Below are 17,592 nucleotides of genomic sequence, written 5' to 3'. Positions count from 1 at the left end.
AATGGCACTACTCACGTCACCAGCAGCTTGTTTCGTTGCATGCTGAGAAAAAAAAATTGCACATTGCATTTGAACAAAAAAAAAGTAGTATACTCACACAAATCTGCCAACCAAAACGCTAACTTTTATTCCCCGCATGCCCTCATACGCGTGTGCATGTGTGTGTGTGTGTCTTCATTCCAGGATAAAACGCTTGCGGTGGTGCATAAATAGAGAAACTATTTACTGGCTTTTTTTTCAGCTTTATCGTCTCCCTTCGCACCCGCACAACGAACCGGCAGGAGATGCGCTTTCCGAGATGTCCGTTTGCGGTCGTGCGGGTCTTTTTTTCCCCGGGAAAACTGGAGGATGGCCTGGGTGGGACCCGAGAGCGTGGGGAAAACTTTTCAACCCGTCGAGAAGTTTTTTGGGCGAGGTACAACAAAAACCAGCCCAATACGACACAGCAGCACCCGCTGTGGGCTGCTGAGGATGCGTTTATTTTATATATCGCAAAAGATACTAATTAGAATGCTTACAGGGGCACTTCACAGCGCGTGCAATCGGGTGGGGGTGGTACGGCAGGAAAGCTTTGATAATTCTCTGCCATCGTCCTTACCCCACCCATTGGGAGGGCAAACATTAGTGGGTAGTTTTCCGGCAAACATGTTCTCGGGGTTGGAGAGTTGGAAAAAAAAATGCTGAAAATAATAATAACTAGAGCGCTCGAGCGGGTTCATGTGCTGGTGCCCCCTAAAAATGAAGCTACGACTAATTTGCGCTGAAACAAGCATGTTTTCCCCCTTTTGGCCAGTGCCGGACACCGGCCCGGTAAGCCGAACTTTATCCCTATTGATTTATGCTCCGTTGGGTGGAGTTGTTTTGCAGTTGTAACAGTGCGATGTAAGTGTCCTGCCTTTTTTTTTGTGGAGCCGGAAACAGCTCCATATGAGTACCGGGAACTGTGTTTTGTCCGGCAATGGATCTGAAAAGCGCATCAACAATTCCATAACTCATACCGCGCTGGTTCGCGCCGGCTTTTTTTGGTGGAAAACTTTGAACAGCAATCACATTCGGTTGCTTTTAATTTGCTTGTTCATTGTTTTTTGTTTTTTGCTTTTCTCCGCTAGTTACCGTTAACCGGTGAATTGATGCGATTAGTCATGTTTCTCTCGACTTTGGCGCACACACACACACACACCGCAACACAGATTGATTCCCCGAGCTTCCCAAGCTGCTTCGGTGCAACTTTCCGAACCGTCCCATAAAATATGCATTGCCAGCGAGGGTCCTGAAGAGAGTTCCAAAAAAAATGCGCAAAAGCGAAAGAAAGCTTCACCGCGAAATTTAAAGGAAGCGCCATCACTAATTCACGCGCCCAGGTCCTTCGTTGTGGTTTCTCCTAAAACAACTCGCCCGAGCTGCAAGCAAAGCCGTGTAAAAGTCGACCACTCCCGGGCCTGGCGCTGAGTGGAAAGTTGGCCACGGACCTTGGACAGGAGCACCGACTGCACTTTCAATAAGCGCGCCTGATTGCGCACACAATGTCGATGCACGCAGACCGTGTACCGGTGGAGCATTAATAACTCACAAGCGGAAACCGCGCGCGTCTGCCTTTCGAGGGAAAGTTGTGTGAAAAGGGCATTAAAGAAATGGGGAAAAGAATGGACGAAAAATAAAAAAACATTATCAAAAGAAGCTTAAAATTTGTTTTACCCAGCGTCAGGCCAATTCATACGAAACGGGATCCATTCCCTGGGAGCTTCTGTTTTGCCGGTTCGGTGGCGTTTTCAGAGGGTCCTTTCAAAAATTGCACCACCCCACGGCCACTGGGAGGTGAAAATGAACGTGTGGGTGTGCGTGGGAAGGAAAGAATTAGAGGGAAAGCGAGTGAGAGAGAGAGAAAGCATGCAAAAGAACCAACTGAAGCAAATGCAACAGCTCCGCATGATTGGGCTAGATGAGAGAGGGTCCCTCTGCCGGGTGCACTCGTTTTTTGACGACTTACAAGGGCAAAGTTTTTCATTGGCATGCCGCACCCAGCGCGTTCCCCCAAACCCCTAGGCGGCGCATGGAAAGCTTCCCAAAGGAAATGCTAACGTGGCGCAAAGAAATAATAAAAAAATGAGCGCTTGCATCACAAAAAAAGGATTAATTGTAATATATTTTCTCTCCCCCTTGGCGACGTCGTTGGGCGAATAGTCGTTGAATCCGGACCGGCAAAGTCCGTCCAACATCCGAACCTGGGACCGATGACAATGACACGCGGGGGTGTTTCACGGGGTGGTAAGAAAAGGGTGGTCATTCTCGACAAAAGCACACCTGCCACCGGAGGGCAATGGGCGCAATCCTAAGTACCGTCCACCCTTGGTGCCGGTGGGTCGAAAAGTTCCCTTCAGTGTATGAATGGAGACGCCTGTGGTTTTCTCCGTTTTCCAACGAGTATCTTGTTTTTTTTTCAAGCAAAAACGATTGTCGATCTACCGGCAGTGGAATCGAAAGGCGGTACGTTTTCTCACTCACTCTGAGCGAACAAAATATAACAAGCGGTTGTGAAACTTTTGCCCACCCTTACGATCGCCATTGTGGCTGGGGCGGTGTAAGATTCCTCTCGGCAACGCAAATAATGTTAATGTTTTCTTTTCTTCACCGTTTTCCTCTCATTTCCGGTACAATGGATACGGGCGCAATTGCGAGTTCTTGCGCCATCTCGATTCGAAAGACAAGTGAAACTCGCGCACAAGCGCGTGAAGGAAAATTCAAACTTGCTGCCCATTCTATTCAAAGTGAAAGCCGTCGTTTTTATCTTATTGCAACACCTCTGACGACGTTTTACATCTGTCACGGGAAGGGCAAGAATTATGCAAGGTTCACGTACGTTTCGTTCAACGCGCAAACAATGGCACCCAAACGAGGTATCCACAGGGCACGATCGGTTTGCTGTTTCTTCTAGTTGAAATTCCTCCCTGCAGACAGTTCGTTTCCGGGCGCACTTTCGAGTGACAAAGCACAATACGACAATGAGGAGTTTAATTTCACCTACCACCGTGTACGAGCCCGTATCGAGTGATGCAGAAGAAACACTGATAACACGACGAGCATCAAGTTCCTAGCCTTTATTTTTTCATCTTCCTTCTCCGTAAACCTCCAACACCAACTCCCCCAGAACGAGAAGAAAAATCGAACCCAATAAATAGCATTACACGGTGACGGGCAAACGAATCACTCGTCAATATTTAATAAGGATCGATGCCTCCCACGGCCGGTTTGCGATCGATTGTGCGTGCGGAACCGTGCTTCTTCCGGCACCAAATTCAATCATTGACACCCTGCGGCACCGGCACCGTCGATTTATCTTGTCTAGCTCTTTGGGAGGCCGTGCCGGCAGCAAAGAACGAGATCTGCTTCCGAAGCAGCGCGCCTACGGGTGGCACAAACCTGGCCGCACCTGGTAGCTAATAAGAATTTTATGTAATTTTCCGGCTCTCGTACCACCACGGGCACGGGTTTTCGAGCCGCGCTTCACTTGGCCGGAAGAAAAATCGCCGTACGAAATCTTCCCGACCTTGCGGCACACCGAAACCCAGGCCCCGGCAGCCTACGATACGGTAATTGAATAACACAAACGAGCCGGTGAACCGGGCGCGGGTGATAAATAAAACGATCGAAAGCCAGCAGCAAATACTTTAACGCTAATTTATTATTTTAATATTGTTATTATGCTAATGCTCAAAATTTTAACCGTTTATTGTTACTGCTTGCGGCGGTCGTCGTCGTGGCGAGTTGCGATGCTGCTGGAACCAAGCACAGCTGTTTTTTTTTCTCCTTCGTCTAATTTCTTTCTTTCTTAAAAGCACCTCATTACGCTGCCCCAAGTGGTCGCTTGGTACGGGTGCAAGTAGTGCTGCTGGTGTTGGGGGGCTTCTTGTGCTGTTTGTTCGCTGTGGCTTACACCTGTCCCGAAGCCCGGTTTGGGTTGTAATTGTTTGGTGCCGTACGGGAAAACCCTCCACCCAACAGTGCGAGAGGTTCGAAAAGTTATGTCGGTTTTTTTTTTCGGCTTTCTCATAGGCTTAGTTTCCTTCCACTCCTTCTTTAGGCAAGTTCTCCACCGTCGCTCCCCCCCGTCAACAAAATCCCGTTAAGTCATCATCATTACGGGTCAATTGCTATTCTATCCATCACCCGAATTTGGCAAGCGTCATGCCATGCCAACATCGTGCGCCTCACACCTCCTCGATCTGTGGCCACACGTTGTGGCTTACTGGGGCCGTCTGCAGTGGTCCTTTGGTTTCTCTACACTCTTTCAGAAATTGGGCTACGCCCTGGTAGTACCTGTAAAGAAAAACGGGAAAAAGCGAAAGCATGATGAGCAGGGAGCAAGAAAATTGCGCTTTTGTAGTGAGTAAGTTTTTGGTGCGTGGCAGGTGACAATCACGGCGCATTATTCATATTTAAATGATGTCCCCATTTCCCTAATAAGCCCGCATGCATTGCCACCAGCAAGGGCAAACGCAATAAACTCCCGGAACAAGCTACCTCGTACTCGTTGGGCGTGCAAAAGGGACGGGGGCTACCAATGATTGTGAGGTGAACGCAAAAAAGAGAAACTTCACTCGAAAATAATCCCCAACCTAGAAAAGGCCCGCTCCTCCTCGGTGGAAAGTACGCGCCCGGTTGAACTGAATAATGGCTAACGATTAATCATCGCCCATCGTTCACCGCGAGCGCACGCTTTTCGGAGCCTACCCGCGGCTACGGATGGCACACGGTCGGCCACAAACGATGGTCTACTAATCACGCTGCCAGAAAATCACTTTTTCCGGCCCCCAACCGAACGCGGCGCCGGTGCGGATGAAGTTAATTTCCAGTATAAATCATCCCATTATAAAATTAATCGCGCGAATTTTCGGAAGATGCTACACGCATGAACCGCCAAGAGGACGGGGCTATTACTTAATGAAAATTATGCGAAAGAAACCACCTCGAACCATATGGCACCTTTGGGCCGCGTGGCTTATCCTTTGGGGCGCAATGCAAGATTAAACGATTACGAGCAGACAATGATGAATCCGGGGAATTGCGAGAATGGGTGTCCGGAGTCGAAAGGGGAAGAAAATCAAACGACCATTTCGGACACCAGCTACCAGGCGTCTCCATCGGTATTGCCCGAGCCACGTGGTACACCATTTCTCGAAATGATTTCCCCGCAGGCAGATTCGCTGATAGCTAACTGAACGTCACGTCCCGTGTAACATGGCCAGTACCTAGAGCTATGCTCAAACCGCGAGAAGAGAGACAAAGCGACGCGAGAATGGAATTATTTCCAACCGATGAACTAATCTCGCACTTACGGCACAAAAGGAAACGGAACCGCCGATCATCATCCGACGAATGCATCCCGCGGAACGGAAAGGGATGCGAATCCGTCCCCGGTCTAATCCGATTACCTGATGCATGCACATTAACTAGGATAATGCGTATACGCTAGACCGCAGCCACGGTACATTAAGCACACGGACACACGCCAAACAGGGAGGCGTGGGTGGATGAATGAAGAGAAAGAGGCAAGCGCGTGTGGATGTGTGTGTTCTCCCTTCCACGTACTAATATCCCGTGAATGTTAAGGCCCGATTTCCGCCCGAAGCCATATCGATTTCGAGCTGTCCTGCTAGACGCTAGAGCTGGCGCAGGGTAGCAACTTTACCGATGGCGTTTCGGCGAAATGTTTGATATTTTATTCACCCGCAACCGGGGAAACCACCGCGAGGCTGCGAGGCTACCGATACGCCGCCAGACCACTAGCGGAGGGTGGATTTGATGAATCGAAGACTCAATTCTCTTGTGGGCTACCTTCAATCTAGCGCTAAGCAAATTATTATCCCACGGGATTGAAACAATCGGAAGCGCATTAGCCCGTGCCCGTGTGTATGTGCGAGCTGATAACAGACAATGCGCGAGAACTACACAGACGTGCATTATGCGGTGTAATATTGTTTCAAACCAATGCTTCATTCACCGTAGCTAATTCAAGCGCAGGACAACTTTAATTCTCATGTTGGATGTGCTAGCTTTCCTAAAAAAACGATGCTGCCACCTAAAGGATTGGCTTTGTTTTAGGGGAACCAAAAGGGGAACCCATTAAATCCTGTCCATAAAGGACGAAAGCAGACGAAATATCCCTTTAGATATTTGCTTCATATTTTTTCTTCTTCTTTCGCCTTTGCTGCGGGCTCTCATTGCTACCCCAAAAAAAGTGTCTCCATTAGCGTGCCATTGTATGGCGCTGTTCAGTTGGCTTCCCCAACCGCAACGGGAGGCCTTTAGTGCTGTCACCAGGTCGCCGAAGTAGAAATACGTTTGATGATGAAAAATGGGTTCAAATCCATCCGCAACCAACCTCTCTCCCACAACCGGAAACAGTGAACAATGTAAAATTAATCCCGTCAAGTGTTGTAAAGCCGGCACACCCACAGGACAACTCCGGCACGTACCAAAATCTAACTGCACTGCTCTTCCCCCGTCCGTAACGGAGACGGTTCATGGTTGCGGAAATGAGTACGCACCGGGAATAAATGCGCTAAATAAAACGCCCTCTCCTCTCCCACAACGGTCCCCACCTTCGTCAAGGTGCACGTGCGGATGAGGCCCGGGCACGAAGGATGCCGGTTTCCCATTTTGTGACAGAAATTTCCTTCGTCAGCATTAATGCCATCAAACGTCACCGTGTTTCGCCATTAACAAACAGGGCAGTTAAAACGTATGCTGCTGCCGTACAACACGCCCAACCCACCCCACAAACCTGGCACATTAACGCAGGAAGGATGGAATCCCTTCCACCGATCGGTAAACGGTCGGGATGGCACGTACGCGTGTTCGTTCGTTCTACGCGCGCACACTCACGCACGCAACCGCTGGAGCGGAAAAAAGGGAAATCACAACAATCATTTCAATTTATGTAAAAGAGGATATCAAGTGATGTAGAATAATCCCATCAATACCAAAGTGCCGGAAATCGTCATGGAGAGCGCCCCGGACCACGTGGGCCGGATCGCGGAAGGAGCTGGCAGTAGAAGGACGAAGTGATGATGAGCGAACATACGGTGCGACGGACCGCATTGACTGCATTGGGGAAGCATTAACGGATTGTCCCTCGTCCTCTGGCGGCGTATTAGACCGTATTGCCGGAAAAGCCATGGCATATTTGCTGAAGCACCCGGGGATGAAGCGAGCCAAGCGCAACGCAAACCAACTACACCGGTTTTAATTACCGTTGTGCAGGAAGCAGTCTATTCGTTCGTTACAATTTCATGTGTCATAGTTGAAAATTGAAGCCACAAAGCAAGAAAACAATGTGTATAGGAAAAGATAGGATGCAGCAGAGCCGGTTGTATGAAAATCGTTCCTCAACCTCATAAGCCTCGGTGGTGTGGCAACGATCGTACAAAATTGCTTGCGGCTTTCGAAGCGCTCGCCTACAAACAGTAAGGAGAAGCCGCTGATCCATCTGTCAAAAAATATAAAATGGGATGAAACCGACACGAAACGTACAAAACGTAATTAATATTTGAAATAAATATCACCCGACACTGGGGCCGGATCTGGAGCGGTGCGACTGAGTTTGGCGGCATTCGAAAGGAAAACTGAAACCGTCACTGTGCATTGTGTCTAGGAAACGCAGTAGGCGGTGTGGTGTCAACTTCGTCGTCTACTGATACCATCGCCGTTGCCATTTACAGTGCATGCCAAAAACATTGCCTTACAGAAGTCTTTCTATCCCACACGGAGAGGGTTTCAATTTTTCAAATATTGAACAATCCTTCAACCACCGATAATATTCATTTCTATGCGTATAAAAATTTAAAAAAGATGCGTAATTCACCAACACAGCATGTAGCATGCTTCGAAGGATACTGTACCACCAGCCGCAACCGACATGGACGAACGTATCCGAACGAATATGCCAAGAAGGATTGAAATTGTCACACGTTCGTTGGAGATATGCGGCGCAATCCTTAAGGCTATTGCCAGAAGCAGCTGGGAGGTTGCGAACGATAAAACCGTTGTTCATGGAGCCAATTCCCTGCCCGCGTGGTCCCCTTCCATTGCTTCACTCTGACGGATGTTTTTGGGGTAAACGATTCAGTGGCAAACACTTCACCTTCGCGGTTTACATTGACGGCGGGCTGGCTATATAGGCAGGGAAATTTGTAACCAATGTCAAGAGCGTATTCATGCCATTAGTTTTCGTCTTCGAGAATAATCGGCCGGGCGGTTGGTGCACATGTGACAGAGCAAACACATTGCGCCAATGACTGAGCGAATATTTGTTAGGTGGTTACGAAATAGGGTACCATATCCTTTTGTCTGCATAAAAAATTTCCAGTGACCGAGAATTGGTAAGGGAATGGTTTTACACCGTTACAATAACATCACATTTAACAAATATTTTCATTTTATGTTTTCTGTATCAACTAATCCAAATGCTACAGCTCAAGGACATTTTTATCATCCGTAGAAGGATACCGTTTGCTCTAGCCAGGTAAGGTACTGCGTGACTGAACATTCAAGGGCATTTTGTACATACAGCTGGATAAAAATGCAATCTATTTGTATCTATACCAGGTTTGTCAAACTCTGTTCACCGACTAGCCGTTTTAAATGATTAGTTTTAAATATTGTACATATCGAACCGCGATCTACAATATTTAAAATGATTAAGTATATATTGCATATGATACATGATTGGTAATTCAAGCGGAGAGAGCTTCCACTAAATGCGTGGCTTTAAGGTATATCGTAATTCTGATGAGGCTAAGTAGTTTATCTAATTCCAAAATCAAAAAGCACGTCTGAGGCAGTTGTTAAGAAAATGACTAATGACCTCGCTACTTACCCATTCACAGCCCATGTATCGTTGTGCGATCCACCAACAATCTGTAGCATTTGTTTGCGGGTGCTTCCACATTTGGCGTGTAGCATCGTCATCATCCTTGGAGGCACTAGGGTGTCGGCTAGACCGGACACAAACAATATCGGAGCAGAAATAAATTGTATCTTGTCCACCGACAGATACTGGTTCCGATACAGTAGATACGGTAAATATTTCACGCACGGGTGTATAAGCTCCACGGCCATGTCGGGAATGCTGGTGAACGTATTTTCTACGATCACCCCCATCACCTTCGACCCGTACACGGCATCGGCGGCTAAGTCGATCGATACGGCCCCACCGAGTGACCGGCCGAAGATAATTATTTGACCATGGTCCAAATCGTGCCGGCTGAATAAATGATCCAACACCGAACGGGCGTCGGCAAAGAATCCTTTCTCACTAGGCGCGCCGGTGGACAGACCGTACCCTCGGTATTCCACCATCAGCACGTTGCACTGAAGCGTATGGTAAAACCCACCGGCGTTCTGCAAACGATGGCCCATGTTGCCAGCGTTTCCGTGAAAGTACACTATCGTAGGTACGTAGCGGCCCTTATCACCCGGATGTCGGATCCAGAAGGCATGCAGCGAGACACCATCACGGATCTTCAGGTGTAACGTTTCATAAGGCAGACCGTGCATCGACGGGACCGGAATAAATATCCGCGAATTGGCTGGCAGCTCTGGATGGTACAGTAGGTTGTCTTGAGCGTGGTAAAGAATGCCTGAAAAATGATATCAAAAATACAGTATAAATCCAGGTGTTGCTTATGTCTTGCTAACAATTCTAATCATTTACCCGAAACGGCGAACAATAGCAATAGGAAAGCAAAAAAGCCACCATATATAACGTATATTAGGATTGCGGCCAGCAAGGCAGCTCCGCTAGCGGCCCATATTCGCATAGCGATTCCGGCCAGCACACGAACAATCTTCCAATCGCGAAACGGCATGACGGACGGTTATTTGTGGAGCAGTGGAATAGGAGCCTTTTAACTCAAACAATATTTATGCACTCGGCGGTGCGTAGAAGAGACTTGAACCGATTCGCAAAACCTTGGAAAATCATATAAACGTTTACCAAGATCCATCAACGGCTGATAATCGTGGGTTGTGTGCGGTGTTTGGTATCGTTACTGCAATCGGCCTCATGACCACAATTGAGTTGTTCACACATATTTTACAATTTCAAAAACCAAGCTAACATCCCACGTGCCGAACTAGCCTTAACTAGCTATCGGAGCAGTAGACTTGGTTGAGCAAATCAATAGAATTAATAAACTTATCGTTGCGAAACAGAATCGTTTTCGTTGCTTACGATTGTGACACGGCAATGTTTATTGTTTACATCCTTTTCTCTGACAGCCTTTGATCTTTGGCGGTTTTTTGACAGCAGCCGGTAAATGTAGAGATTTACAAAAATTTTCATTTTAAATATTATTATCTACCTGATTGCTACAAGAAATATCAATAATATTGCCTGTGATCCTTAAAATTACATGTTTATCAAATAAGACTTACATTTTAAAACGTGTACTAATTTCACAACACATGGTTCGTTCTAAAAACTTTTTAGCACATATGCTTCTTGACATTTGTGACGGCAATGCTGACATTAGCGGCATCGAGTGAAGGTTAGCGATTGTTATCCCCGCGTTTCGATCGGTCGAGAGGTAGACGAGAAAACTTCTTTCGAAAATTAGCAATTGACGACGTACGGCTAATCCGCACTAGGATAGATAACGCATCATGTCGAAACGTGGTCCACAGTCGACGCTCAATCATTTAAACTGGAACGAAACCGAAGAACCGGAAGAGATCGGCGAATTCGCGAAGGCCAGTGACGAAGTGCTAAAGCAGCGAGTAATAAAAAAAGCCCGCCGAGCCACACCATCGACAGCAGCTGCCCCGTCCGTGTTCGGTGCATTCAAAGGATTCTCATCGACACCGATTACGAAAGGAGCCGACGATAAGCCGGCTGGTATCAAAACATTTTCGTTTCTTGCTAACCTAGGTGCGGCAAAAACCAACGACAATGGTACAGCCACGGTTTCTTCCAGCGGTAGCACGAGCGGAGATTCGAAGCCAATGTTTTCATTTGGCTCCAATGCTGGTGCAGCTGCAACTTCGGATTCGAGCAAAAAGGTGTTCACTTTTGGATCTCCGTCCAGTTTGAAGGCGGACAGTACTGATGGCGCCAAAAGTCCAACGTCAAGCTTGGGCGTATCGTCGTCCAAGGAAAGCGATGCGGATTCAAGCAACAATCTTTTTAGCTTTGCCACCTCGACAGCAAAATCATCCGGATCGACATCATTTGGCGGCTTTGGCTCGGGAGCGCCTAAACTAGATTCAGCAGTACCGGACAAAAAATTCACATTCGGTTCCCCGGCCGCGGCAAAAGATACGACGCCTGCTACTACATTCCCGATGGCAACGTTCGGATCGATTGCTGCTAAATCGGATACGAAGGAACCGGACACAAATGCTTCGACGATCGGTTCGCCAACAGCGGCTAAAGACACAACGAAAGGAATGTTTTCCTTTGGATCGAATGCGGCAAAATCTGATGCAACGGAGCTGGGAAAAAAGACATTCACGTTCGGTAGTCTACCATCGCCCGCATCTAAAGATGCCACCACTGAAGCCCCAAAAAGTACGTTTACATTCGGATCGAGCGCAGTAAAATCGGATTCTTCTGACACGATTCAAAAGAGCACTTCCTATTTCGGATCTCCATCTACGGGCAAGGATACGGCCATAACGTCTCCAAAGGCCATGTTTTCGTTTGGATCTAATGCACCGAAAGTGGACACTTCGGATACGGAAAAGAAAACTTTCACCTTCGGATCGTTTGCGGCATCGAAGGAAAACGCAACTTCTCCGAAAGCAACGTTTTCGTTCGGATCATCTCAACCCATCAAAAGCAGTGCGAGTGATGCCGGCAGTAAAACCTTTGGATCTCCACCTGCCAAACTTAACGCAACTGATACCGAGAAAAAAACGTTCTCATTCGGCGTTCCGGCATCCTCGAAGGAAAATGCCGGTGCGTTGGATAAACCAGCAGTCATATTAGCGTCACCGAAGGTAAGCAGCGATGATGCGATAAAGAAAATGTTCAACTTTGCGCCGTCGGTTCCGGCAAAGGACGATGCGGCGAAAAAAACGGTCTCCTTTGCGCCCCTTCCAGCGCCGAAACCGGCCACGGGTGCAGCGAAAACCTCCGGAACGGTCACCGACAAGGATAAATCATTTCAACGAAGCGTCGTCACGCTGAACAAGTCGTTCGTGTCGTGGATAACCAAAAAGGTTCAAGAAAACCCATTCTGTAAGCTGCACGTCGTGTTTCGGGATTATGAAAAACTCTTCGCCAAAATGGAGGCAGAAAAATTAAACCCTACTAAGGCGAATTCGTTGGAGAAAGTGTCTACGAATAAAGGAAGCGAGCCCGCGAAGGAGCAGAACAAGCAACTAACGACGAGCGGCAAAGAGGCCAAAAAAGCAGATGACGAAAAGCAAAGCTTTGGTTCTGTGGCGAAGGAATCACCACCGAAGCCAGTCGCTTCGATAGGTGCGGGATTCACTTTCGGTGCTGCGAAACCATTCTCCTTCGGTAATCCCATCGGGGGATCTACCACATCCCCGCAGAATTCGAAAACGACTACTAACAACACCGGTGATGTCTTCAGCGGAAGCTCATCGACAGTGGCCACTTCCTCGCCTTCCTTCTTTTCCGGTGCGACTATGTTCGGTAGCAAACCGGTCGGCACGACGACACCATTGGGCGGGGGATTTATGTTCGGTAACGTGGTCAAACCTCCTGCACCGGACAGTAGTGTCGCTGGGGATAAGCCCACCGGTGACGCTGACGCCGACGAAGACGAACCGCCGAAGGTGGAGTTTACGCCGGTGGAGGAAAAGGACAGTCTGTTCTCGAAACGCTGCAAACTGTTCGTCAAGGTAGACGGGTCGTACTCGGACCGTGGCGTAGGTACGGTACACATCAAGCAGGTGGACAGCAAGGTGCAGGTGCTCGTGCGGGCTGACACGAACCTAGGCAACATTCTACTCAACATAATCCTGAACGAATCGGTGCCGCTTCAGCGCATGGGCAAGAACAACGTGATGATGATCTGCTTGCCAACGCCCGACTCAAAGCCGCCTCCAACGTCGGTGTTGCTGCGCGTGAAGACAGCCGAAGAGGCGGACGAGCTGCACGAAACGTTGCTTAAGTACAAACCGAAGTAGGACGCGCAGGAAGATACGAGACGGCAGAACAGTGAACTTATGAAAGTGGAGGAAAGTCTGGTTTATTCAATGGAAGGAAAGTTTTCTTTTTTTTGTAATTTACATATGAAATACAAAACCGGAACGAGTTAAGAATTAATTAGTTTTTAAATAAAAATTATACAATCGCGACACCATAATTTAAGTTCTCCGTTTATTTTCCTGTTCTAGTTTCTTCAGCAGCATGCCAAGACCGCTAGGCGGCTGTAAGTAGCAGGCACGTACGGCTAGAGAACGAAATCTTCGTCGTTTTCGTCATCCTTTTCTTCCTCATCTTCCTCCGGGCAGGATTCATACTTCGTGTTTTCTTTGTCCTCTTCTTCTTCTTTCTCTTCCTGCTCGGCCGCCAGAGCCTGCTGGCGCTTCTGTTCCGCCAGCTGTTGTTCGACGACGGCGGAATTCGAGCGATGGTGAAATACGAACGATACGCACCTGGTGATGTCCCACGATTTCGACAGGATATCGTCCGGAATGCCTTTATTATTGGCGCAATGGTACCAGTGCACCAGGTCGGACATGCAGTCGCTATCATCCGGCGGTAGCTTTGTCTGCACGCCGTTACTGCAACGCTTGCAGCGGAAAATGTCGTGCGTGTCCGAACAAGTTTGTTCGTCCAGCTTGAACAGATCTTTCAGATCGTCCTGGGTGAAATGCCGCTCGCCATCCTCCGCGTTGTCAACCACCGTCGTCGAGAGGGCCTTCTTGTGCGTTTGACGCTGGAAGATCTTCTCCTCGATCGTACCCGTCGCTAGTAGACGGTAGATGAAGCAGGGCTTTTTCTGCCCATCACGCCACACACGTGCCATTGCCTGTTCGTCGTTGGCCGGATTCCAGTCCGGATCGAACATTACGAGCCGGTTCGCACCTATCAGGTTCAGCCCACAGCCACCCGCCTTCGAGCTGAGCATGAAGATGAAATCCTTCGAATCGGGCCGGTTGAACTCATCGACAACCTTGCCACGTTTTTTGATCGTCATTGTACCATCGAGCCGCACGTAACCGTAGCCGCGCTTGCGGCACAATTTCTCGAACAAGTCAAGCGTCTGGGTGTAGTTCGACACGAGGACGATCTTGTCGGTGGAGTTCGCCTTGATCGAAGCGAGCATACAATCAAGCAACATCAGCTTCGCACCGAGCTCCGGTCGCAACTCGCGCGGGTTGTAGTTGGCCGGCAAGATGCTGGCCGCATTCTCGAACCCATCGGCACGCTCCTGTATCTTTTCGTACACGAGATCCGGATGATTGCACAGTTTCTTCAACGAGGTAATGTTGGATAGCGCAGTGAGGCTCGCTTTCGGAGCTGATTTTTCGAGCATGCTGCGTCGGATCGAGTCGGACTTGAGGAAGTTTTTGTACAATTCCTTTTGCACGTCGGTCATACGCACGCATACGACCATCTCGAACTTCACCGGGAGGTACTTCGTGAGCAGGGCACTCGTTCGTCGAATCATGCATCGATTTACGAGCCCTGTTAGCTCCTGCAGCCGCTCGGTTGCCTTCTCGCGTTCCGATTCCGTCGAGTTTGCGTCCTGTCCACGGAGAATGGGATTCTCAAACTGTTTCCTGAATTCCTGTGGGTGTCAATCGAAAGCAGACCGAGAGGAGCAATAAAAAAGAGAGCGATTAGAGTTGCGGTATAAGTTTCTATGAGTTCGCAATCGATCACTTACGGCCGTTGAACCAAGCATTCCGGGATTGACGAAATGCAACAAACTGTAATACTCCGTGAGATCGTTCTGAATTGGCGTGCCGGAAAGCAAAACTCTGCGCTTTGTTTGCAGACCCATCAACGCTTGATACGTAAGGTTTTCGCAGTTCTTCAATCGATGGCCCTCATCACACAGCACCGCCCCAACCTCAGATTGGTTCAGTATGGACGCGTATATCCGAAACGTTTCATAGCTGATGATCAGGACGGGCGTGCCATGCCGTTGGCTCTGGTTGCACATATACTGCTCCAATTCCTTCGTCGTGTGCTCCTTCGAGCCACCGTCCATCGCGAGGCAATTCACCCGGCAGCCAAGCCACTTGTCGAACTCCTTGTACCAATTCTTCACCAGCGAACTGGGACACACGATGATGGCCTTATTGATGGTGGGTTTGCAATCAGGGCTTTGACGCAGTAACGTCCACAGAAGCGTGATGCATTGCAACGTTTTACCAAGTCTGTTGAAAAAGAAACGTGCACTGTAAAGGCTCTGCCACATGCGTTTCCGTTTTACCTACCCCATTTCATCGGCCATAATGCATCCGTTGAAGTCACCCTTGACCCCGGTGACACAGTCGTACATGAACTTCACCCCTTCGCGTTGATGTGGCCGCAAAATGTTACCGAGCAGAGGGTCAACCACCACGTGCACCTGTATCTTGTTCTTATCCATCTTGAGCTTATCGTGTTCGGTTAGCTCCGGCGGGGCAAACAGAACGAGGGCATTACACGCGAACGGATCGTGCATGGCCCGTCGAGGTGCGGATCTTTTCATGCCCAAGCATCGTGTGGTGTGCTCGGGGACGTAGTTCGCAATCGGTACTTTGAACGGTTGACTCAGAATCTTCGCAATCATCTGTTCGTATGCGGAAACCGACATCTTTGGTTTCGTTGGCTTTTCTGCCTTGTCCTTTTCCGTACCCCGGTCCCGGCATTCTCGCGTTCGTTTCTGCGCGCTTACAGGACTTTTAAAGGGGGAATTGATCGCGTTCGACGGGAAGCTACGCGACCCAAGACTTTTGCGCTGAAAGTTAGATACAATTTGATTATTAGTTGCACAAGATTTATGACTACAACTCTGCACTGGATGGTCGTTTGCTGCTCTCACCATTATCTGTACCGGTGTTCCTTACAAAAGCGCTAGGATTTTAATGTTAATAGCTATCTCTTCGAAAAACCCAGAGAATAATAAACACAGCACACCGTATTTTTGTTACAGCGTATTTTCCCGCCGGTGTGATTTGAACGCAATTATTTGACGTTTGTTGGAGAGAACGTAAACATTACAAATTGACGCACTTTTCTCACATAGTGAGAAGCAGCTCACTCTCTCGATAGTGAGATGAATTTGAATTGCAAACAAACACGTGTTCCTTGAAATCGAAAGTTTATGAAGTTGGAGTAAAATTTTATATATTTTTTTAAATTTGTCAAGATTTCATTGGTTTTTAAATAAAGGGAAACAAACAACTTGTAACGATTTTATTAACCCATTCCCTAGCCCACAGTGCGGTTCGGGATGTCAGTTCAAACTGTCAGTTGTTGACATGACAAAATAGTCGAGCACACACTCACGCACGAATAGAAAGGCCGTGACAAAATTCGGAGCGATACGGGAATACAATAGCAAGGCAGCGTAGGTAAGGAAAACCCCTGTTTTCCCTGGCAAATCGAGTGCACCAGCTTCGCCCTGCCAGCTGTCCCACCATTCCCGTCAGTGTTTCGCTTCGAGTGCGGCCATTTCCACCAGTGCAGAGAGCAAAAGAAAACACGACGTTCGTCCTCAAGTGATTGCTACTGTGCCGTTATCTTTGCCCAATCGCCAACAACACGAAAAAAGCGTCATCATCGCGGAAACAAGGGCATCTCGCCATCCGCAGCAGCCAGTGGCAATTGCAGCGCCGTTTACGACTATCTACCGTGCCTTTCTACGCGCCTCGGCATAACTGCACGCAGTGTTTTCGCGGCCACAGCATGCCCGTGCGTTCCGTTTCTTGATAGTGCCCGTGGTGTAAGGGGGAGCAGGGAAGGGAAGGGGCTGGGCCGCCCCACTGGGAGGTGTTGGAGAATGGCAATGATCGCATGATGTGCACATAATGAAGATACACGGGTGCACTGGCCAGTGGATGTGCTTGGATGGTGAAAGAATCGATGCTCGGTGCAGCGACCGCGGTGGGGGGCTAGTGTTGTGGTTCGGAATCGCCGTAGGCGCGGTAGTAGAACTAGAAGAACAGTACGAGTAGACCAAACCCTCAGCTCGCCTGCTGTGTTTTGTTGTGCCACTGATTCGCGTGGCGCAAGAGTTCCCTCGTGGAGGCATCTGCTAACGAGCGGATGAGTACTGCACCTAAACAAATACCCGCCCAACCGTAGACAACCCTTCACCTACCTGAGGGGTTGGAAATAAACGGGATTTTCCTGCCTGCTAAGGCCCATCGGTTACAACAATCATTCTAAACGGCTCATCAAGCCCGCGTGTGTGCTTGTGCGTAAGAGAGCACGCTGCGTGGCAGCGTGAAAATACGTGGTATCTAATTGCCAACGCGTCGTCGCTTAGTAACGGGCGTCACGAAAGGCAAGCCTGTTCGAGCCAGAACCTGATCCGGAAGCGAAAGGAAGACGGTGGCCTTCCACGGGGTCGAAAGTGTAGGGTCAACCGAACGGCAGCCCTCCGTGCAAGCGGCACA

The 17,592-nt window shown here is 48.7% G+C and overlaps 3 protein-coding genes across 3 annotated transcripts; 1 reads left to right on the top strand and 2 right to left on the bottom strand.

Moving 5' to 3' along the window:
• Positions 1–3,765: 3,765 nt before the first annotated feature.
• LOC128725834 (protein ABHD13) lies at positions 3,766–9,866 on the bottom strand. Its single transcript, XM_053819606.1, has 3 exons — positions 9,713–9,866; positions 8,876–9,638; positions 3,766–4,314 (listed from the first exon to the last, which is right to left on the bottom strand). Exons 1-3 carry the CDS (start codon positions 9,864–9,866, stop codon positions 4,206–4,208), a joined length of 1,026 nt encoding a protein of 341 aa, XP_053675581.1. The 3' UTR covers positions 3,766–4,205.
• Positions 9,867–10,662: 796 nt separating this feature from the next.
• On the top strand, positions 10,663–13,228 carry LOC128722556 (nuclear pore complex protein Nup50). Its single transcript, XM_053816228.1, has one exon. It carries the CDS (start codon positions 10,663–10,665, stop codon positions 13,156–13,158), a length of 2,496 nt encoding a protein of 831 aa, XP_053672203.1. The 3' UTR covers positions 13,159–13,228.
• A 196-nt stretch (positions 13,229–13,424) lies between these two features.
• LOC128722551 (DNA repair and recombination protein RAD54-like) lies at positions 13,425–17,357 on the bottom strand. The gene is made up of 4 exons (XM_053816222.1): positions 17,349–17,357; positions 15,424–15,929; positions 14,868–15,363; positions 13,425–14,768 (listed from the first exon to the last, which is right to left on the bottom strand). The coding sequence occupies exons 1-4, from the start codon at positions 17,355–17,357 to the stop codon at positions 13,425–13,427; spliced, it is 2,355 nt and encodes a 784-aa protein (XP_053672197.1).
• Between the last annotated feature and the right edge of the window lie 235 nt (positions 17,358–17,592).

This window comes from Anopheles nili, chromosome 3 (assembly GCF_943737925.1).
Source record: "Anopheles nili chromosome 3, idAnoNiliSN_F5_01, whole genome shotgun sequence".
NCBI lineage: Eukaryota > Metazoa > Arthropoda > Insecta > Diptera > Culicidae > Anopheles > Anopheles nili.
The sequence above is the reverse complement of the archived record's forward strand: the minus strand, read 5'-3'. Positions and strand labels throughout refer to the sequence as shown.

Excerpts from the sequence above, each read along its gene's own strand:
- LOC128725834 (XM_053819606.1), bottom strand. The coding sequence starts at position 9,866 with ATGCCGTTTCGCGATTGGAAGATTGTTCGTGTGCTGGCCGGAATCGCT. Across the intron at positions 9,639-9,712 it reads GCTATTGTTCGCCGTTTCGG|GCATTCTTTACCACGCTCAA; the intron begins GTAAATGATTAG and ends ATCATTTTTCAG. Across the intron at positions 4,315-8,875 it reads GATACATGGGCTGTGAATGG|GTACTACCAGGGCGTAGCCC; the intron begins GTAAGTAGCGAG and ends TTTTCTTTACAG.
- LOC128722551 (XM_053816222.1), bottom strand. Across the intron at positions 15,364-15,423 it reads ATTATGGCCGATGAAATGGG|ACTTGGTAAAACGTTGCAAT; the intron begins GTAGGTAAAACG and ends CTTTTTCAACAG. Across the intron at positions 14,769-14,867 it reads GAATGCTTGGTTCAACGGCC|GAATTCAGGAAACAGTTTGA; the intron begins GTAAGTGATCGA and ends TGACACCCACAG.
- LOC128722556 (XM_053816228.1), top strand. The coding sequence starts at position 10,663 with ATGTCGAAACGTGGTCCACAGTCGACGCTCAATCATTTAAACTGGAAC.